The 23,112-nt window shown below is 44.0% G+C and overlaps 1 protein-coding gene across 5 annotated transcripts in view; it reads right to left on the reverse strand.

Moving 5' to 3' along the window:
• SALL1 (spalt like transcription factor 1) overlaps positions 1-12,734 on the reverse strand; it is a 23,600-nt gene extending 10,866 nt beyond the window's left edge. The window contains exons 1-2 of one of the 5 annotated variants that reach the window (XM_030024710.2): positions 12,661-12,734; positions 3,760-3,852 (exon numbers count right to left, since the gene is read on the reverse strand). In XM_030024710.2, coding sequence (XP_029880570.1) covers positions 3,760-3,835 — 76 coding nt within the window. In that variant the 5' untranslated portion in view covers positions 3,836-3,852; positions 12,661-12,734. Of the gene's footprint in view, positions 1-2,500; positions 2,796-3,759; positions 4,303-12,660 lie in introns of those variants that run through there. The other 4 variants (XM_030024709.2, XM_030024708.2, XM_030024707.2 and 1 more) reach the window with 4 other exon arrangements.
• Between the last annotated feature and the right edge of the window lie 10,378 nt (positions 12,735-23,112).

A 23,112-nucleotide genomic window follows, 5' to 3' on the forward strand; every position in this document is an offset into this window, starting at 1 on the left:
GAATCGCATCTGCCTAAGTGATATTTCACAAGGCCCTCTACACTTCAGCCTCACCTTTGGAAAAAACACAAGTGTCTGTATTCTGAACCGACAGACTGCAGTTATCGCACAAAAAGGCCTAATTATGTAACAAACTAAAAGCAGCCTAACTAAGCAATTATTTCTCTTAAGCATCCTGTCCTTCAGATCTTACTAAAGGAAGCGATCATAATTTCTCTCATTTCTTGGGCCCAGTAACAATTACGTGGATGATCATAATGCTGCAGCAGGAATTTACCAAAATCCATTACTGACATGAAACCACTGACAGTGGTTCTGACAAGCCTTTATATGGAAGAGAAGCAAACATTTTCTCTTCCTCAAAGTCTAGCTGGCTTATTTCTCCAATACACCTTTTTTTGAAAATTACACTCCAAGAATATTCTTTTACAATTGGGAATGCAATTCCAACCAACTAAAAAAAAAATAAATTCTAAAATGTCACGAAAGTGGCTGGAGTTATTAACAAAAGGAAATAATCCCACAATCTCCTGCCCACTTCCTACCAGTAATTAGTTACTTGTTGAATATAATTTACGCTGCAAGTTATTTCTGCTATTAATCTGAGAGCTGTTCTGGTTAATCCAATATGAACTTTATCAAATGTGCACATGCACAGGATTTTTTACAAGAGTAAACTTACTTATCCATTGATGGAACCAAAAACACATTTTAAGTGGAAAGTCTTCCTGCTAAGAGTGAACTGCATGAGCTTTGAACTTTGGAAAAAAAGAGAGAGCAGTGAAAAAAAAAAAAAAAACCAACAAAAAAACAACCCAAAAAACACAAAAAACCCATGCTGTTGCAGTCTGAGGAACTTTTTTCCCTATCAATCTTTAGATACAAAACCATAGCAGAAAGTTTTCACAAACCAGAATTCAAATCAGACGCAAGAAATTTTCACGGGGCCACTCTATTCATTGCCCAAAATACTGCCCAGCAGTACCTTACTGCAAGTGCCTTAAGGACTAGCGATGCTACATTTGCCTGAACCCTGCGCAAACTATTAGATGAATTAGCAAACCTGAATTCACAGTATGAAAGGAGAAGAAAGGAGCGCTTGGAACTTCGAAGTTGTTTTGCAATTTCAAGGCATATAATGCAGACTCGTCCTCCACGTAGCTCACCCACCCTGTCTTGGTTCAAGTGGGAAGCAGCTGCCAGGCTGGGGACCCCGGAAAGGCAGAGGGTAGCTCTATGCTAATATTATTACAGCGTTCTGAATCCTGAAACACCATGACAAAAACACACCCTCTAGGCAACTTACTCAAAACTTACCGTCTAACCATGTAAAGCAGCCATAATCTAAAAGCATTACTTGAGAGGGCGGGGAGAGGCTCCTACAGATTTTATAGTAAAGAACATTGCTTTTCCTAGGAAACCGGTCGGTATTTTTCAAAAATAATAAACTTTGTTATTTACTTACTTAACTTAGCATAGCCATGCAAACTAAACAAAAGCTTCACTTCCATGCCATCTTTTCAGGCAAAATCCAACTTACGTGAAGTACATCCTTTAGCAACAGGCAGGAAAGCTGCTCAGTTAACATTCCTTTCTCACACTCCCACTGTCTTTCATTTGAAAATGATGTGCAAAATCAGATCAAGAGACTAAAAGCAGAAGAAAACGGCTACTTTTAAAAAAAAAGATGCTCGGAGGTGTTTTGACCTGTTCCATCTACCCAAACCAAAGACAGACAGCGAACATCAAAAGAAGCAATCGCACAAAGTGAAGATGTGAAAAAATCCCTCTCTGCTTTCCCAGCAAGATAATTTCCATCTCAGCTTTCCCTTTCTCTGCTCACTTTAAGAAGTTCCAAATTGTTTCATAGGAGGCCGATGAAAGACAAAAAAAAACCGTAACGTTTTCCCCAACTCCTGCTCCAAACTTCAAGCGGAAGTAGAAATAATATCGGAAGAAAAAGAAATACGTTTACTGAGATGAGAAAGGGGATTACGCTGAGCGAACGGCAAAACTCCAGTGCACTCACAGCGCACGAAACTCAGCTAAAAACCAGAAGTCGCCTCCCAGGAACCGAATGACTTTTAAGAAATGTTTCGGCAGAGCTACGCGAATCGAGTGCTTATGTATTTGCTGGTTTTACGAAGAAGGCGTCCCAGGGATTTTAGAAGCCGGGTAAACTCTCACAGAGGCGGGACAACATCCCGCAAACTTTCCGACTTGATTCATCGCGCCGAGCCCGGGATCCTCGCCCCGCGTTTCGCCCCCGCGCAGCCGAGGGGCGCGGGCACCGCAGTCGGCACCGCCGCTCCCGGGGCCGCCGCCGCCGCCGGGCCGGGAGGCAGCTCGGCGGGCCCAGGGCAGCCGGCGCAGCCGGAACGCGGAGCGGCCGCGGGAGCGGAGGGCCCCGCGCCAACGCTTCCTCGGGAAGTTGCCGGGGGACGTCCGAGGCGCTGCCGGGCGGCGAAGGGGGCACTGCCGCGCCCCGGCCCGCCCTTACCTGCCCGCCCGAAGCGCTTCTGCCCCGCGGCGCCCTGCGCGCCTGCCGCCGGCGGGTCCCCTCGCCGCCCCCCGGCGCTCGCCCGCCGCATGGCCGCTGGGGGGGCCGGCTGGGCGGCGGCGGGCGCAGGGGGGGGATGCTGCCTCCGGGCCGAGCGCCCCCGCCGGCCCCCGCCTTCCCGGCCGCGGCTCTCGCCGACCACTTGTCACCCCGCGTCCCGGTACAGGTACGGGTAGGGGCACGTCCCCCTCCGCCGCCCGCCGGGCTGCGGCGAACTCTTCCGAAATCCCCCTGCTCCCGCAGGCAGAGGGAAAAGGTGGGGAGGAAGGGGGGGGGGGGGAGAGAAAGAAAAGAAAAGAGAGGGAAAAAAAGATATTTCACACGCTCCTTCTCCAAATCCTGGCGGACACAAAGCCAGCGTTTATTCCTCGCTCACCGACTTGGAGGGGAGGAGGAGGCGGAGAAAGAAATAAAAATAAAAAGGAACCTTAGGGAAAGAAAACAAGCCCCCGCGCTGCCCGGAGCTTCCGCGCTGGCGGCCGCGGAGCCCCTCTCCGGCGCGGCGGCTCCCGGGACGGGGCGACCCCCGCCCCCCCCCCGACCCCCCGCGGCCCGGCCCGGCCCGGCGGCGGCAACTTTTCCGCCTCCAGGAAGCTTTTGGTGCAGCCGGAGGCCGGGGCTGCTCAGCGGCGGGGCAGCGTCCCCCGCTCGGTGGGACCGCGGGGGAGCGGGGGGGGTGCAGGAGCGCTGGGGTCCGCGGGGGTGTTTGGGGGGGGGGGGCGAGAAAGTGGGTGCCGGGGGGGGGGTTTTCCGCCCCTTTCGGGGGGACGGCGCGGGCAGCGTGTGTGGCCGGACGGGGCATCCGTCCCGCGGGGCTCCAGGATCAGCCGCCCCGCGGCAGCCCCACTTTGTTCCCCCGCTCCGCGGGGCGCGGAGAGAGGCGCGGATCCATCTCCCGCGGGCTCAGGATGCCAGACCGCCCCGCGGGGGGAGGGCGGAGGGAAAACATCAAAAAACGGAAAGAGTTTGGAGTTTCGTTAAGAAACAGGCGAAACAAAACGCTGAGTAAAAAAAAAAAATAAAATAAAAGCCAAGAACTTGGACCAAAACCCCAGAAGGAACCCCCCCGCACGTAACTCCGGGAGATCCAGCTGTCCCGCTCCGCTGCCCGGCGCGGTCCCGTCTCCCCGCAAGGTAAGTTGATCTATTTTGTGTGTGTTTGTGTTAAAATGTGTGCGAGGGAGAGGAGAAGAACTCACCATTTCGCTGGGATAACAAGGCCAGATCGGGGTCGGATTGGAAATGCTGAGGCTTCGCCTGCTTCCTCCGCGACATGCTGGCTCAAACATCAGCTGGGGCAGAATAAAAAATTACTAAAAAAAAATCTTCTCAAAATTACGGAAATCGAGCCTCCCCCCCCCCAGCCTCCCCAATCCTCCGCGCACCGCGCATGTGTCCTGCTATAATTATGATTATCAATAATGCATTGCGATTAATCATAGAGGGGCTCTTTGAAAGGCGATTGGCACATGGCCAGCTCTATTCAAACCAGCTCGCCTTAATCAATTAGGCGCTGATTTGCTGGAGACCCTTGTCTCTCCGCCGCTCCCACCCAATGAGTCGATCCATGTGGCAGGAGAAGGGGCTGGATTTCCCCAAAGCTGTTTGGATACAGTTTAACCCTCTTAGCAACCAGCTGGGGCTGCATCGCGCCATCCCGGTTACTATAGGAATGTGTCTCCCCTCGCCCCTTCCTCCAGCCCCGACGGGCTCCCCGCGCCTGCCTCCCTCCCTCCCTCAGTTTTGCGCTACATTTCACTTTTTTCTTCCTTTTTTTCTTTAATTTTTTTTTTCCTTAAAAAAGCTTCTCCCCCCCACTCCCACCCCCCCCCCCCGCCAGCCTCGACCAAAGCCCCGACCCGCGGAGGGAGGGCAGGATAAGCAATAATCGGTGGAGGGGAGGACGCACGGCTGGGGGGGGGCGCTCGGCGGGGAGCAGCGGGCCCGGAGGGGCGGCCCCCGGACCCCGGCGGCGCCCGGCAAGTGTCTGAGCGGGGAGAGCCCCGCTCCCGGCCCCGCTCCGGCTGCCGCCCGACCCCGCGCACCGCCGCTCGCTTCGTCCCGCTGCTGCAAAAAGTTTCGGGTGTTTGCTTTTTGGTGGTTTTTTTTTTTTTTTTTCTTGTTGGGGTTTTTTCCTTCTTGTCCCCGCGTTTGCAAATAAAGATCCATTTTCGCCCTCCCCCAGCTCTCGCCCGCCTCCCCCCCCCGCCCCTTCTCTTTCCATATATCACGGGCCCGAGGGGTGCTGAAAATAGGAAGGGTTTGTTTTTTATCTCACACATTCCCAGGACAATTAGGGCGCCGCCGGGAGCGGCGGGCGGACCAGGCGGCCGCTCCGCCCCCGGCCGCCGCGGCGCGCCGGTTGGCTGCGCCGGGAGTCAATCCGCCCGCCGCCGCCCGGGGAAGGCCGGTGCGAGCGGCGGCGACGAGGCCAGGGCTGGGGGCGGGCGGCGCGCCCCGCTCCGCGGCCCCGCTCCCCCCTCCGCCTTTCCCTGCCCCTCCCGGCGCCACGGGTGCCTCCGCTCCCCCTCGGGACCGCTCCTGACTTTTGTTTACCCCTCGGACGCGGGAGCGATGCGCATCTGCCTGCCGGCGGCGCCCCCGGCAGCGCAGAGCCTGGCGGCGGGGGGCGGAGGGGGGGGGGGCGCGGAGCGGCCCGCGGGTGCTCCGCGCAGGAGGCTGCGGGCTGGGGGTGCGGGCAGGCGGAGCCGCCGCGGACGCTGCGCGGGACCGGCCAAACTTCGCTAACTTTGGCGCTGGGCTGCGCGGCGGGCCGGGCGCGGAGAGGCTGGCGCTGGGGCTCCGCCGGGCCGGGCCGGCTGCCGGTGTGCCCGTGCGCTCCCCTGGGTCGCGGTTCGTGCCTAGTGCTGAGTATTTATAGCACCAGGACTGTGCGGGCACCGCACTCCTACCGCGTAACACATCATGCATCAAACTTTTACGCCCGGGTGTTACTTCCAGAGGAGGAACCTCGTACGAAGAAATTTCACGATCTTGAAATAAAAAGTATGGTTGCAAAGAGGCTCTAGACAACGCTATTTTTAATGTCTCGTTCATCCAACGACACACACAGACGGCGGATGAATGGCGCGTGTTCCCCCTGCGCTCTCGACGCTCCCTGCTCTCCGCACCACTTCGCGTGTCACTGCGGTCCGTGCACGAAAAGTTACTCTGTGAAATAAGCTGAGCTGGGAGAAGCGGGAGCGCAGGCGATTTCTTTTCCTCCACCCTGACCCATCTAGTGCTCTCTCCTCCCACTCCCCCCGCTGGATTATTTACTCTTCTATAGAAGCTACTCCTTTTTCCCGTATTAATATTAACAAACTCCCTGTAAAAGCAAGCGGCTGATCAGATACAACTCATTTCAATTTCAAATGAGCCGGTAAAACCTAGAGAGCGAGCGAGAGGAGAGGGGAGAGAGGCAGAAATCTTCCCATTCGAGGAAGCGGCTCACTCGCGTTTTCTTCTCATTATTAAACGAAAGAGACTGTAAAACGTTTAGCAAGAAGGGTGAAAAAAACCAACAGCCGCAAAAACCAACCAAACAAACGCATACGAACCGAAAAAGCCTCCCAGGTGCCACTCCAGTATTTAGTCAGCGTTGCAAAGTGGTCACTGACGCTTCTTTTCATTTCTGCACAGGGCGAGCCCCCTCCCTCCCCGCAGCATTGGGTACAGTAGATTTTGAGAAAAAGACAAACGAAGCTATCAGCGGGGATGATGTTGAAGAATGAAGATAATAACGTTGCTATAGGTGGTACTTCACATGACATTATTTTTCACTGAATATTTAAAGAGATGTTTCGGCAGAGATGGATACACTCAGAGCAGGCTGTCACCCTCCTTACCCTGAGACGGTGGGAAAGAAACCGAACCTGAACGTATAGAAACGCACACGTTACTAATAGCTAGCCACACGTAGACACACACAAAATACCCACGCGGATCTATTTACACATCTGTGTCTGTATTTCTAACTGTATCAATCACTCCATTAGCTTCCCACGGTTTCTAATCTAGCCGCTCTCCCAAAATTATTCGCGTTTACAATTTCATTATACATTTGTCGATTAAGCTTAAGACAAATTTCCCCAGATGCGCAGTACCTTTGCTTCTTGGCTGGAAAAAGGCGGCCGTGGACTGGTAATTAAAAAGCAACAACAGCATCAAGAAGAAGAAAAACAGTGGTTTAAAGAAAAAGAAATTAATCTGGAGAAATTAAGTTTTATAACTTTTTTTTTTCGTTTCTCTTCTCCCTCGCTAGCGTATAAAGCGGAGCCTGGTATTTCATCTAGGACCGCTTGATTATTTATTGTTTGTTTTCCTCTCCTTCGCTGGGGGCCGGGAGGGGTGGGGAGAGGGTGGGGGCAGAGCAGCATTGCCAGGGCTAGAGAAAAATCGGTCTTTATTGTTGTTGATAGCAATACATCAATTAAACGTCATTGTCTCTAACAGAAGTTGTGAGAGTTCACAAGCGTAAATACTCTGATCTTGGGTTTTCCCTCTCGAAGCTCCAAATGACAGTGACAGATATTTTTCCCTCCCCGCTACACCTTGGAGATTTTTTTCTCTTCCCCCCCCCCCCCCCCCCCGGATTATTCTTTTTAATGGAGGTGGGAGGCTTTCTAATGTGCTTCAATGCAAATCAGCCTGGCTGGAAGACACCCGTGGTGGGGATCGATCTCCAGTTCATTGAGATGAGCACTGAAGGGAGATGGTAAACAGGGGATAATTTGCAGTTCATTCTGCTGAGAGACGATTCCAATGAGATGCAACACACTAGGCTGGATTATTGTTATTAAGGTTTGCGATTAGACGCAACACCCTTAACACGCAGGGGTTAAAAGCTACACCGTCCCCGCATAGTTATAATACATCGTTAATAACGATCCGGGGGGGAAAATCCAATTGATTTCATATTTTCTGGGAATTTTCCCCCCTGGAGCAGCTCGGAGGGCGGACTGTGCGTGGAGCCAGCCGCGCTGCCGGCGCAGGCAGCCGGAGGGTCAGCCCAACCTGCGGCACCGCTTCGGCTCCTCGCTGCCTTTGCACAGCAATTAAAGCACTGTCAGGAAAACGCTTTCTCCCTATAATCCAACCGTTCACATCTTCGCACTGCAAAAATACCCGGGTTTCAGTTAGCTGGGCAGTGGTTCTTTTTTGTTGGGGGTTTTTTCTTCCCTCTCTTCGCCTTCTATGTTCTCCTTTTTCTTTCTTTCTTTTTTTTATTTTTTTAACTAAAAAAGATACACTGCACAAGAGTTTCAAACGTCACTACAGCTGACCTCTCAAGTAAACCGTTTTTCAGCTAAGAGAGGGTACATATATTTTAGAAATGTGTGTAATTAGGGGCTTCCAGATGCTGCAGTCAGCTGGGAACTTGGCTTTGTGCTCCGATATATAATAAACTTTTGAGACAGTCCTGGGGTGCAGCTACCCAGGGGCAGCGAGCACCAGCTATCTGGAATTGTTTTATTATCAATAGCCTGGATCACGCTATTCAGTATGGACATTGCAAGTCCTGTGACCGTGTGGGTTCAGGTATGACTACTTTTGTGGACATGCTGTCAGCTCCCCCCGCTCCTTGCTCTCTTCCTTTTTTTGGATTTATTTTCTCATCATAATTCCCCAGAAAAAAAAAGAAGGGGAGGGGGGGCACCAGAACTGAATCTTTTTCCGTTATTACTGACAACTAATAATTGATCATTGCTCACAAACACAAGCTTTTAGCCGCATAATTGAATCGTAAGCAATACGGGTTGAGCCAAAGGGAAAAAAAAAAAAAAAAAAAAGAGGGAAAAAGCCTCCCCCCTCTCTCTCCCCCCAAATCCCAGAGAATCACAGTGATAGGGAACTCCCCCGCCCCCGAGACAAAAATGAACATGACTAATGCCATAACCGGCCAAGGTGGGATTATTTAATTCAATTCTTTCTTTACACATTTGCTGTCTTTTGTTTGACCTGATGGCTGGCAAATCTTTACACCTAGCTGTCCCTTTTGAGTTTATTGATGAAGGTGCTTCTGAAATGATTATCAAGAGATTTACAGCCATCACTACCCACCTACGGGAAAAGTAGTAAAATCAATCCCTCAATCAATCAGACCCCTCTGTGCATATCTTTTTAATCTGCTCTTTTAGCTGTTTTATTACAACACGAGCATTAAATATGTTTGTTTCAAATTTAACACGAATGCCTCCGAAGGACTCTGTCAATTTAGACATAAATCATGAAGTAAACAAGCTGGATGGAAAATCCTCTTTCTCGGGCAAGAGAGTTAAAACCCAAGGAATAAAAAAAATACCAGCAATATGCCACATCAGTGTATAGGCAGCTATTCTGTACATACAGCCCACAAGGCATAAAAAACCAATACAGAAAGATAAATACGCAGCACTGCAAAAGACTTCCATGCACTTTTACATGACTACACAGAGAACCAAGAGAGTGCTAGTAATTACAAATACTCTCACATCCTAAAGCCTATCATTATTTCCTCTATTTGATATCTTTTTTAATAGCAGAATGTCTTATTTCCCATGTTAAAAAATAAGCTTTTTAAAAATATTAAATACCATACACTTGAGAAAATGTCTTGATTTCAAAGTTATTATTGATCCCAAGGTATCACTCTATCCTTTATGTAGCTTTTTTTAGGTTAAAGAAATAAATCAGAGTGTATTTCAGGTAGGCTTAGGTCAGAAATCTTTCCCACCGATTTGTTACACAGTGGTCATCATGTATGGACAGAATGAGTCTATTAGTTCTATAGAGAACCAAGAATTTTATTTGATGCCACAGGGGAAGTTTCCTCTGCAAGCCACATGCCTTCACATCCCAGTTTAATTTTATTTTTTTTATATATAGCCTAGTGTATCACAGCCATATAAAGCCACCATGTGCCTCCACTAGAAAACCAGAAGTTTAGAAATGAAGTGACAGAGATTTCTCCAGCCTAGATACAAAATTTTAAAAACCATTCTGGGCTGCAAAGACATCTTCCAAAGACATACTGTGATGTGTCTCATCACAGAAACAACTCTGGGTAGAACAAGAGAAAAAAAAAAAAGACATTGAAATATGTACATGTCAAAAGAAGAGTCATGAAAAAAATACATCTGATATCGGGTGATGAGATATGACTAGCTATCAGTCAAGATTTCCTCCAAACATCTTGCTTTAAGAAAAGTGCCTTTGTACAGTAGGAAAACTTCACAGTCGCAACTGCTGTGCACCTAGGTATCTATTCACAAGAGTCTAAGTGTTGATTTTTAAAAAATTATCATAGCTATCATTTCTTAATCAAAGTACTATTTAAAATAGTATAAAATATGAAGGTGGTAGCCATTTAAAAACAAATGAAGGAGTGGGACTGAGGGATGTATTTGCCAGGATATTTAAGGAAAAAAACATGTTCTTAAAAAAGTGTTCCTTAGGATTTGCTTACCTTTGAAACAAAATTACACAAAAGTTCTGTAGTCTGTCAAAATACAAATACAAGGCCAACAGTTCACATGGCACTTCTCTCTGAAATAGAACCTACAGATCATTTTCTACAAGTTAATTATCTAACAAAGTAAAACCTGTTGTTGTCACAAAAAGATTTTCACTGTCAAATCAGATTTACAGAGTGTGTATTTTTATTTACATTTTAAGATTTCATTTTAATCTGGAGAATATGCAGCGATTACAGGATAAACACGTCTCAAACCTCAGGGGAAATGTTGCCTGTAGAGTCCCAAATTTCTTGATTGATGAAATGAACCCAATAACCCCTCTCATTTTTGTGATGTATTTTTGATTCAAATACAGTGGAAGTATTTGTAAGTACATACATTTTGTTTGCATAATATTGAGGTGCCCTGATTAATGCATGGTGTTTACAACGTGAAAATTGTCATACTCTTTGCATCAACACAAGAAGCTGGCTTGGCAGCCGCTAGTTGCAATAAAGTAAATGCCTCATGAATAATGTTCTGCTTTCCATGCCTGAGCTAAGTAGAGTCCTCATGATCCACCTTTAGCCCCCAGTTTGGGCTAGGCTGTTGATAGAACTGGTCTGCAATGGCAGTGTGCAAAACATATCCCTCTGAGTGTAAATATGCTTGCTCACAGACCAGCACACGCATTATCTGCATCTTATGGGGAGCCCGTTTCTGCGTGGAGCAATCTGATCCCCCAGCCACGTTTTTGCAGTTTTTTCTTCCCATTAGTGATCATTTAATGTTCAGATGGCAACAAAAGCCATCACCTATCTCAAAAGGTAACTCCAGGAGTTTCTGATTTCTTAGAATAATTCTGCAGCAGGAAAGAGGGGGGAAGAGTTGAGCACTGAGCTCCCAGCCAGCTCTTACTGAACCATCAGCAGATAGTACATCAGTGACACAGAGAGAGCCTTGAAAACTACTGCTCCAAAACCCCAAGATCATACGGTTACCAACTAGAAAATGAAACTCACCATTTCCTTTCCTTCCCTTCCCTAAGAAAAGCTCAAGTCACACGATTCAAAAAGCAATCCTCAAAAAGAGACTCAAAAAAGACCCTTCCTCACAAATCCAGATACCAGATTTGGGGTTAGAAAAATTGTTTCTGTCCTTTGCATGCTTTATGTGGTAAGCTTGGTCTTTCAGCCTGGCTGTACAAAATATTTCTTGAATCTCACCCTGAGTTACATATTCTGTATTTTGGTCCTTCTTCACGGAACTTCAAACTCCATCTCAAATGGAGCGTCCGGGATTGCAGAACGCTTTTACTTGCGTGTTGTAAGCAGTTTTCTGCAGTCTAGCTGCCTCTCCCCAAGACTGTACATAATCATTAAGCTCATCTGAGCTTGCTCCCAGCCACTGACACCCCAGAAGCACCTCCTGAATAAGAATTTAAAGCTTGAGTAAGTTTCAGATCATACTGAAGGCATTTGGTGTAGAAGTCATACATGCAAAGATAAATGCAGCCCCAGTCCAGCAATTCAACCATCGTTATGTCATGTACGTACTGCAACAGGCAGAGCAAAAGGGGGACAATCATACTTGAATATAAGACAACATAGTACATTTAGGAAGAATTTACATCAAACACCAGTGCTTATTCTACATCCATTTGTAAAGCTCAAGGATACGTCATATACTCACTTCTGAGACCACAACCCCCCACTTCTCTCGTCCTCAGAAGTTTGCAATGCAAGCGCCCAATTCTAAATCCATTATTGGTGAAATTCACCCTTATGCAGGAAGCAGAGCATTGACAGGGCAGCACGGGCAGTGTTTCAGCCTAGAACTGCACATGAGAAGTTTCCAGCAGGGACTAACCGTGATGATCGAGCTTGTTGTTTCTGAGCACCGCCTGTCACTGCCCCATACCTGGAAGACACTGTCCCACCAGCTGAGCTGGGGCAATTGGCGGGTGGGCTCTCTCAGTCTGTGTTGCGCTAGCATTAGCAAAAATGTTTGCATGACATCCTCTGCCAGCAAGGGATGGAAATCTCCTGCATGGGGCAACAGTGCGTGGTACGGTAACTTCTTAAGCTGTTCCAGCTGTTTGCAAATAAAATATGCGTCTAAGCCTCCAGTCTATACAAACTGATTTCTGAGAGAAGCTGTATTTGTGTGAGCGTGCCAGATCAGGCCCATTACTAACTTCGGATGAGTGTAAACAACCGTTACATAGAAAAAAGATCTAGAGAAGGCACCAATGACAATGATTAGCATAAAAATACCATACCTCTTAGTAAGATGTCTCTTTATAACATGTTTAGTTGACAGTTGCATACCTTTGCACTCCCATACGTTTTAGGGCTTGAAGTCATTTGCTCTACCTCTAAAGCTTACTCAACCCGGCTGCTTCTGCAGTTGAAGCAGCAGTTGAAGCAGCTTCCATTTTTATGCAGCACGAAAGCACAAGCAAAGCTATAATACTTAAGAATAACGGTTTCGTGAAAACAGAGCCAAATGCATTATAAATGTACCGAATTAAGTGGAATTAAACAAAGGATAAATATGGTTCATTCCCTCCTCCCCCTTCAGTACTGTCCTCTGACACTGCACATATAATCTCACAACACAATAACATTGCTGCACTCTGTTCAAGCAGTATCATTCACTTACTCTTTGTTTCACTCCTAGAATTTTCTAATAGCAAAATTCAATTTCAGCCCATGCTGCTCTCCAAGGGCTGCCAGACCTGCTGCTCCTTTGCCCCACTGGTAATGGATTGCTCTAAAGTAGGACAAGACCTGCCTGTGTTCAGCGATGGGAGTCACACCGAGCAGAAGCAATTAGGCAAACTCAGTGCAGAGGTAAAAAGTGAGATGGACATGAGCCTAACGGGGGGGAGAGATAGGTAAATCTACATTCAGGGCCAGCACTGCCACCACCAGCCACGCAGAGCATGCAGCTGCCTAGGGCTGCAAAATGTTTAGCAACACTTTCTTGTTCTAGTGACTGTGCCTTGCAAGGGGCCTACGTTTCATGTTTTGCCTAGAGCAACAAACCCCTGTAACTGGTACTGGTTGCCATATTCAGGGAAGCCTGCAGGAATTGCTTGCTGGTGACTGGGAAAGCACTCACTGCTGCTCTAAGCAAAACAACTATGACATTTTAGGCGTACAGCTCCTTAAACCACCTGTTCAAATCTGCTAATCACAGGTAATCTTGGCTCTTCAAGGGGATTACTCAAAGACTATATAAATACTAAATAACCGAAGACAAATACTGTTACTGGTAATTTGCATCCATTTTTTTGTGATAGCACACTATTATTTTTGCAATAATTGTAACCAGTAACACACTACAGAAAGTTCTCATGGGATTGACTCTCCTTTCAGAAATGAGCTGTAGAATATGCTTTGCATTTCTTATTATTCTGCTTCCTTATTGTCATTCTCATAAAATCAATCACAGTGATAACTGGAATGTCTAGAAACAGCCAGAATTTAATCTGGAAGAATTATACACAACTATATCAGCACTGGAAGTGTATCTGCTTAAAGGAGCTATGTATCACTACAGAGAATGCAGTGTTCTATGCTTGAAGCATTGGCATGTATCTACAAGATCATACTAATTTCAGTGTAGAAAGATGACATTATGGAATACTGCTTGGAAACATGCGTGTTATAAAACAAAAAATAAATATATGCTACAAAATTTGAAATTAATTGAAAATACTTTCATTTTATGACAAACCATATTGTAGATATTTATTGAATACAATGTAAACATTAGCCATAAACCCTAATCTAACCCCAGATTTTGCTACGCCCAAGACTTTGGGAAAATCCAGGCATCAGCCCAAACTTTGTACCCCTTTGACTACCAATCCCATTCCCCATTTAGGTAGGTAAGTCCTCAGCGGTGGGGCCACCCGGCCAAGGACCAGGGTCAAAACTGCCGTCAAGGCATTTGGCCTCAGTGCTCCAGTGGCCCTGTTTGCCTGGGGATCCTATGATTTCAGGAGCTCCAGGAGGTTTGGGTGTAAAACTTGTCGTCATCTTAGAAGAATACAAAGGAAATTTGTAAAGTTTCCCTTAAAGCATTTTTGTGTTCAAACCACATGGATGTTACTGGATAGGGATTTAGTCTATCCCAATAAAAGCAGTTGCACTTTTCAATACATAGCACACAAATTTATCAAGTGGCTCAACTGGAATGCGTTCTAGGTTCCTTGAAAATGAAAGGTTGGACAAAATGATCTTTCGAGGTCCCTTCCAATGGGGGCTATTTTATGATTCTATGACACGGCAACACGATTTTACATTGGGCTGTGTTATTTGCATATTTACTGCTTTATTTTTCCTTTCAAAATCAAATAATCAATATAATTTGGACTTTATTGTGGAAAGAAGGAAACTGCTTGACTGACACACGATGGTGAACTAACTGCATTAGAAGCTGTGGCTCTTTTATTTCTCTCTCACTCAGAAAAGGGCAAAAAATCTGGATTTGTTCTGTACAAAATTGCAATACTGCAGGCTAAAACTTTCCTTCTCAATCTAAAAACTTTCCTTCTCAATTTAAATTCATTTTAAATTGTTATGCTTTACAAACTTCCAAATGGGATTCTAATTGTTGACAGACATTTTACATTACATGTGTCTATCACTTTGATTTAATATGCATTTTCAATGAAATTTAAAAAAGGCCTCTAAGGTGGCAATTTAACAGCGAGACATGCTGTGAATTTTAGATATAAAAAATATCTAGTTTTCAAGGGGTTTTTGTACATGTGAAAATGGCCCTCCAGAAAAAAAAAAAAAAATTAAAAATCAGAGAACGTCTGTATGGCTGAATTATCAGAAGCTAAATATCTCCAGGAATGTTGCCTACTGTTTTAGTCAATCACAGTCATCAGAGGCAAACCAGGTTTTACATCGATGCAGCATTTCAGTAGTGCACTTCAAAAAGTATTAACCATGAAAGAAATAAAATGTATTTGGAAATCCTATGTCTGGTTTATTACATCTCATGACCTGATCTAATTTTCTTCTACAGAAAACCTGCACTGAAATGTCTGTAAGTAATAGGTACTTCTTGTCAACTCTGATAAGATACATTTGAAAGGAATTCCAAATGTATTCTGAAAGATAAAAGCAAAGCTAGCTTTTCTGTGTCCCTAAAAGAGTGGAAACCAGACCTAGGAGAGCACACGAGCTACAGAAGAGACCTGTTCTATATCAAGTCTACTTTTGAAATCATCAGAACTGTAGTTAATGTATAGGCACTAATCTACAGACATCGACAGAACAGTGGGAACAACTCTGCATCTTTAACTTCGAATTTGTTAAACAAAATATTATCTACTTTTAAATACTTGCATTTTCGTCATAACTTTAATACAAACATCTTGGCTTTGGCTTATTTTGTATAAATAGCTTTAGATCATCTTGGTTTAGTGGTCCTGCAGGGTGTCCCAAAACCTACACTTGATGGCAAGAATAAACATTCATTAAACTTCAAAGGCTGCCAAAAAGCCGAGTTATTTTGATTTAGGGGAATCATTTAAATTAATCCCTATGTTTGTGTAGAAAATATGTAATGTAATCCATTTCTCTGTCTCCAGCTTCAAGTCACTTACCATTGGAAAAAAAAAAAAAAGCTTTACTAATGTTTCCTGTCTTGAAAAACTGGGGAAAAAATGAAGACTTCATATAATTTTAAAGAATTCTGGCTCAGTGACATTGAGAAACAAATATTATAATACACAACTGTGTACTTATACCTCTGCATAACTGCTGTTAAAACTAACACACGCAATAGAGTTCTTCAGTGGGAGCAGTAAAACCAGATTTTATGTATGTGTGTGTATATATATATAATCTTTTTTTAACAAAAGAGCCAATTTATTTTTTTTTTAAATGGCTTTTTGCCTTTGCACCCCAACTCAGCTGAGTACCGTTGTGCTACAGAAAACCCATGGTCACCTTTGTAAGATATCTTCCGTTTTGCTGAGCCCCTCTTAAAACTGGGGAAAAATTTAATAGGATGAAGAGCTTGGTTTTTAATTTAATTTTTACTTTAAAATTAATCCACTCTTCAGCTGAAAGAAGTATGCAGAGCATACTCTGTCAGAGGCACCGAGGGAAAAAATAAAAGGGGGGAGAACCTCAGCTATTGTAAATCACTGTAATGCCACTGAAGCCAATAGGACTACACCAATTTAGACTAGCTGAGGTTGTGGCCTAATATTTGTGCTGAAATGTTGAGGCTATAGCTGTATCCCTGAGCTGTATAAATATTTGTTGAAAGCTGACTGCTAGGGTACAGGGGGTGGATTGCTCATCAGCAAATAGTTAGGACCGTTGTCTTTTCACCTTTCTTAAGGAAACCTTCCATTTTTGGGGGGGTGGGCATTTTGCCTGAGTAAAGGGTACAGATACGATCCTTCTTACTTTGTGCAGGGATTATACTGTGTACAGTGAAACAGTAATTTTCATCTGGACTTTTGAACTTGCACCCATCTGATTGTCCTGCACTGATTCATGCAATGTACTGTACATGAATGACCAGTAATGTTTACAAAATGAACTAGTTTGACTCCAACTCTCTAGCCAGAAAGTAATCAAAGTGAAGAGCCAAGCTATTTCTGAAATTCCAGCTTCCCTAGCTAGAAACTGTATGCTCTGTCTCACTAATCAGCGTATTAATGTAAAATGTACGTGTTCTATACCAGAGGACAGTTAATAACAGCAGTGATTCTGAGCAGTCTGCACACATTAACTATTGCACCCCCATACTGCTCTTGTGTGGTGGGCAAGTCTGATTGCAGCATATGGTACAGAGACAAAAAAGTGAAAATGTCTATCAGTAAGTGATTAATCTACAAGTTGTAGTGTGGTTTTCGTTTTTTTTTTTCCCTAAATTAAATTCCAGTTAACATTTTATTTCACTTCTTTCAAAGCCAATACATGTATTCATAGACATATGTTCAGGAGTCTTCTTATGCAAATATTTTTAGTAGGGTTATTCATAACTGGCATCCCTAAAGTCTCGGAAGCTCTGGTTTATTTTCTCATCAACCATCCTAATTTAAGCATTCAGCAACATCAGAACCATCTTCAGAATAATCTCATCCGATAAAACCCATTGGCCTTTGTTAGATTCAACATAAAAATTGTTATGAAAGAAAACAATGTTATTTAAGCATTTTGTTTGGGATATTCTGAAACTCAAAACGGATCTCTGAAATTTCCCTCAGAAAACCGGCCTCCTAATCTGAAAAGCACCACTTCATATAAAGCTGGAGATGTCTCAGAGCCAAATTGCTTGCTCCTGTAAATGGTTAGAACTCCAGAGAGGGAGGATATGGCTCTGTTGATTTTCCAGCAGAGCATCTGAACCACTTCCCCCATACTAGTCAGTTAAAGCAAAATTAAAAGGAAAATAAATCCCGATTACCATGTGAGCTCTTCATTTGATGCAAATTGGCATAACTCTACTGGATAGCTGACTTAAGCAGTTATAAAGGGACTTACCACCAAGAAGATCTGGGCCAGGGTATTTTAATGGTGATTTCATGTGGGTGGGTGAGAACCTGATTCTTCATCCTTATTCAGGCTGAAAACAAGGAGAGCACTACAGAGCAATAGATCAGTTGAGAAACTGATTTTTTTGCAGGGAGGGCGGCTAAAGAGGCTCAGTTCTTCCAAAATTAGCAACTGCTAGTGTGGTGTATAGGTCAGGTCAAACGACAAGTGACCATGATGCTGCCCAACACCTCCCCATCTATATCACAGCTGCATCCAGCCCCTGTTAGCTTCTATTTCCAGACTAAACTTGCAAATCCAGAGGAGTGGTAAAAATGAATAACATCTGAATAAAATAGCTGGGCAGGATATCTTTAACATTACCTAAAAATCAGAGGTTAATAAATAGTTAAATTTAGCTGTAACTTAAGTAGTTTAAACGTAAGTCAGTATTTTTGTCTTTTGTTTTCTCAGGGTTTCTACAGGAGCACAGAGAATTTCATCAATGATCTTTCCACACTTTACAGCATTGTGCCTTTGTACGATTATCCATCTGTACCCTTATCTAATGTGTTATCAGCTGTATGAAAATAACTATCAGTCCCTTCACCCCACAGCAAGTATCAATAGGTAGAATGACAGTGGCTAGTTTGCACACTTGAAATGGTTTATTTGTTGCAATCCTGCGCAGAAGATGTTTATCAGTAAGCACCAGACAGCCATGCAGAAGAAGGAGCCTTAATTCTGTCTGAGACAGCCTCTTATTGCTATTGATAGTTAGCATCAGTGTCCAGTCTGAGAAATGGAAGTGCTGCAGGCAACTTCAGTCAAGACACCCTATTGATCTACTGCTTCCTTTGCCTCCCTGAAGCTAGAGAAGAAAAATAAAAAGGGGAGGAAAAGCTTGCTGTATAAGGGGCAATGCAGCAGTCTATGACTTACCATCATTCAAAAGGGGTGTGTATGTGCATGGATATTCCTGATATTCAGTACCTCAGACAACTGTAAATCACCCGCACAGCCATGATAAATATAAATGTCAATGTGTTGGAAATGTCCTTTATATAAGAGGTGTCACAAGAACTACATTTTTAGCATGAAACATTTTTGCTGCTTTTTATTTTTCATTGACTTATTGTGCTTCTGTTATATCCTGTCTAACACAATCAATCTAAAGCATAATATCTGAGAGTCTTATTCATAAATAATACATATTTGGGTCATTTTCATTTGTATTCTACAATGAAGATTTACAAGCTAGAAACAAAACAAGAAACAATGTGTGGAATGCTCTTATTCAGTGGATAAGAATATATTACTGTGATCAATTAATCTGCTTTTCTCTGCATTAGGTGGACATCTTTATGGTACATCCATAAGGGTTTATAACTTAGGAGAGACAGAATCAGCTCTAAGGCTCTAACATAAAATGCCTGTACTCAGAAAAGAGAAACTTTTCCAAAGTTTTTTTTTCTAATGGGAAATGTGTTAATTTTGGCAAACCCAACCACAGCAATACCCCATCTATCAACATAGTATGTTGCTCTGCCCTATATACTACCTCTTATGTTAAATGAAACAAAAATTTGACTACATTATACCATAGCTAAAAGTCAAAATAATAATTCTGGGGATTTCTATAGTGCCATTCATCCAAAGACAGTCACATTCTACTACAAACCATGCAAATTCTATGGAAGGGTAAACTGACACACAGAAACGTCCCAACTCAATTTTTTTTGGCCAAATGTTAGTAGGCAAAATTAAGTAAAAAAAAAATTGTGTGCATATAAATTGCAGGAGCAAATCATAACAAGGAAGGTGAAAGAAAGACTTAAATTGGTATTAGTATACTGGTATCTCATATAGGAAACTATAGTCACCTGAGCAGTCACCAGTAGAGCTGGTATTCTGATGATGGGTCATGACAGAGGAGCAGCAGTAATGGCCCAAATATTTAAAAATTTTGCCTGCACAAAAGGAGCAAAAGTTTGGGCTTGGTGAGTAAAAATCAGTCAGTGTTACTTTAGGAAAGAAAGTCAGAATATGCAAGAACTTTGCAGGCAATATAAACCGGTGAGAAAAAGTCGGGGTGAATGGTGGCTCTGAGGACAAGGCTGGCCACTGTGGTGGTTCCCCCATTTGCTCAAGCTCTGAGAGATGCAGGGTGTGCTGTGCTCAGTGCTCTGGACTGTGGTCCCCAAAGTGGGTTATTGCATTAGCTTTGCAACTCTGGAAATTTGCTACAAGCGCATCTCAGATAAAAAGTGAAATGAGTTTTGCAACTATGGCAAAAAAGCAATTTTACATTTCATAGGCCTTTTAAACCCCCTTTCAATAGAAAATAAAAATAATAGTAAGGAGAAAAAAAAGGCTACATTTCCATTCCTGTTTTTATAGTTTGACGTTGCAGATGTTTCTGGGTCAGAGGTGAACATGTCTTTAGGTGTCAAAAGATGCAATAACCTGAGTCAAAAATGGCTCAGTCCCCAGAACTGTGACTGTGTGCCAGAATATCCTCACCTCAGAAGCTTGCTGGCAGCAATGTGCTCCAGGTGTCTTACACCACACAGACCTGGTAGTCATTTTAATATTTTCCATGCTCATGTAAATGGACTTGATGTGCGTTCCTCAAATGTGGGAAAATCCCATGGAATTGTGTGCCATCTGTTTATAGGCAAAAGGTCTGCTTTGCTGACAATTCAGTGCAAAATCAGGAAACAGAATGAAAGCAAGCACGCTTTTGTTTTGTTCTGTTTTGGTTTTATAAATCTGAGGCTTAACGTCATATCAAAAACAAAGTTCAAAGGTTCATTCTGTTTGGATAGCATTGTCCTTTTCAGATGAATATTGCCTGAGCCCCATGGAGCTCTTAAATCTGTACCACGTGGCTACAACCTGCAACCTAGCAAAACCCTGAGCACACGCAGGATTCAGCAGGACATGGAGAGGGTGCAAGGACCACATTTTGGGCAGTTGGACGTCTGCACTGCTGCCCTGGACCCGAAGCCTCAGTGAAATGCTAGCTGGCGGCATTTCAACGCTACTGGTTGCCTCAAGTGAGAAACTCAAGCTGAAGCAAAAAATAAAAGGCTCATTTAGAAAAAGCATCACCTTATTTTAACACACAATACCGCATTTACTTTTTGTTAGAATTAAAGCCAAGTTTAATTCAATTAATATGGTAGATGCCAATCAAAGTGTCCATCTTTATTTTTTGGTCTGTTTTAAACAAGACTGTTGGACAAAAGGCAGTTATGTCTGAGGTCCTGAAAGCAGCTATGATATTAATAGGAAGGCTGGGGTTACAATGATTTTCAGCATCAGTTGATAGACACCAACTGGTCATCAGAAGCGGAATCTGAGACCTTTCTTGTCCTTACACTCCATGTGGAACATGCACTTACACTTTTCTACAGAGAACTGATAACCAGACCTGGGAAATGTATACCTGAATAGAGTCAGACCTTGTCAGAAGATGGTGTCAAAGACTGTTTCAAAAGCATATTTTCATTATATCCCATCAGGGAGTGAGATCTTGTCTTGGGTGAAAGATGAGTTAATGCAGCTGGCAGAGGAGAAAAACATCAGAAGAAAACAACTTGACCAAGCTAATCAAATCCAGACATATTCAATCTAAAATCTCAAATGGGATTCGAGGTAAGCTAAAAGGACACTACAGCACCAAATGCTGTTAAACCATCCAATACAACCTGAAGAGAAGACAGAACAAAATCTCTGTAGAGACATGTGCCAGATGCTCAGCGAGGTAGGTCAGTGTATCTCCACTGAGATAGGCTCTACTGCTTTACAGGGGCTTAACCCTGCCCCTAATGGCCTAAACCAGATATTTTAACCTTGCCACCAGCATTGTACTGGGGTATAAAAGTTGAGAAAAAGAGTTTGAAAGTGCCTATGGTCAGTTAATTGGGAAAACAACCAGTTCCCCACAGTATAATCTACCCTATTTGCCAAAAGAGACAAGTTTTATAAGTTTCAATCAGAAAAGTGCAACTCCTCCAGTAATGTGGCTGAGACATTTACTTTGAAAATGAGAAATCTTATTTCCAAGGTCAATCTGAGGTTTCCTGGGTTCAGACTAAAATACTTTGTGGGGCCAAAGAAATATTTACTGGGTTCTAGGGAGCAGGGAGTGGATGTGTAGTCTGAACATATTTCAAGTCAGCCTGGGAGGTCTTTTTGTTTTTATATATTTGTGTCTCCTCAGACAACCTTTTTTTCCTCAGAAATTGGAAGTGAAGAAAACAATGACATTTTTTGCTGGTACGTTTCAGTTGGGTCGTTTCCTGCATTGACCCACAGAACCTGCATTATTGGCACCCTTTCCAGAACATGTTTCTTTCCAGTGCATCATATGAAACCACATAGTCAAATTTTGCCCAAGGGCTACCATTCCTTCTGTGTTAAACTAGAAGGAGTTTCTGTATAAAGCAATGGTTTGCTTTATGTGACCTTTGACGGTGGGAGTGTTGGGAGAACGACATTATATGTTGTAGGGCTAATGCTGGGTGGAGCTTTGTGGGCAGTCGTAAATTAAACAGCAGCATTTTACAAATGAGCTCCGTAACGAGTAGGTGATTGCAAGATGTGCTATTGCATGCTGGAGTTTAGCGTCCAAATAGAGAAAATATCACCTAGCCCAGGAATGGCAGTAAAAGGTTAAAAGAAATATTCAATATTATCAATCATATTAAAAAAACCAGGGAACTTTTTACAGCTGCCAAAGGAGCTTGGGAGAATTAATGTGCTTGTGTCAAAAAGACTGAGAACAAGTGAAATAGGACTACAGTGATTGCCAGAATCTTACTTGCCTGGAGAGATAACATTGGACATCCAGTTTAACTAGGCAGGTGCCAAGAACCCTCCTGCGGATGCTATGGAGCGGCTTTCAAATATAAGAATGTACAACGACCCCCATCCTCTGGTCCTCTCTATGGTTTCTGAGTTGCCCATTAAACCAGGGAAACCTCCAGTGAGATGTGATGACCTGAAAACAGACAGGAGCTAAAGAATCAGCATTTTAAGTAAAACAGCAATTATAAAAAGATCTACAGCTTCTTCCATGTAATCAGGTAAATTACCAGGAGTGGTGTAAAGCACCTAAATCGGAGAAAGAGCAGAGGAAGGGGGAAAAGAAGGTCCCTTGGGAGATATCTGATAGGATGCTTAGTCTGTGTAGAGGGCAAAAGGTTAAGTGAAAATGAGATGAAGGAATGATCAGCTATAGTCCGATCAGAGACAGTTAAATAAAGGAATGTGCTAACCCAAGATAAATGTGAAGAAGTGTGCCTGTGCTGAGTGTGTTGGTGTAGCTGTTCTTCAGCAGCTCAGGAACTGGAGAGGAGGAATTGCCAGTTCCCAATCCACATAGGTCCTAGCTGAAGTGCTTCCTGGCAAAGAAACAGAAGGTATAAGGACAGAGGTTTAAGATCCCTCTCTGCTGCTCCAATAGTGTAAAAGGATATTAGAGTGCTTCTAATTACATCTACACTTTTTGCAGGTCCCTTTTTACTGCTGGTTACTCCTTAGTGATGAGAAAGAAAGTCGAGCCCGTGCCATCTGTGGTTTTGGACAA

Source organism: Aquila chrysaetos, chromosome 9, assembly GCF_900496995.4.
Source record: "Aquila chrysaetos chrysaetos chromosome 9, bAquChr1.4, whole genome shotgun sequence".
NCBI lineage: Eukaryota > Metazoa > Chordata > Aves > Accipitriformes > Accipitridae > Aquila > Aquila chrysaetos.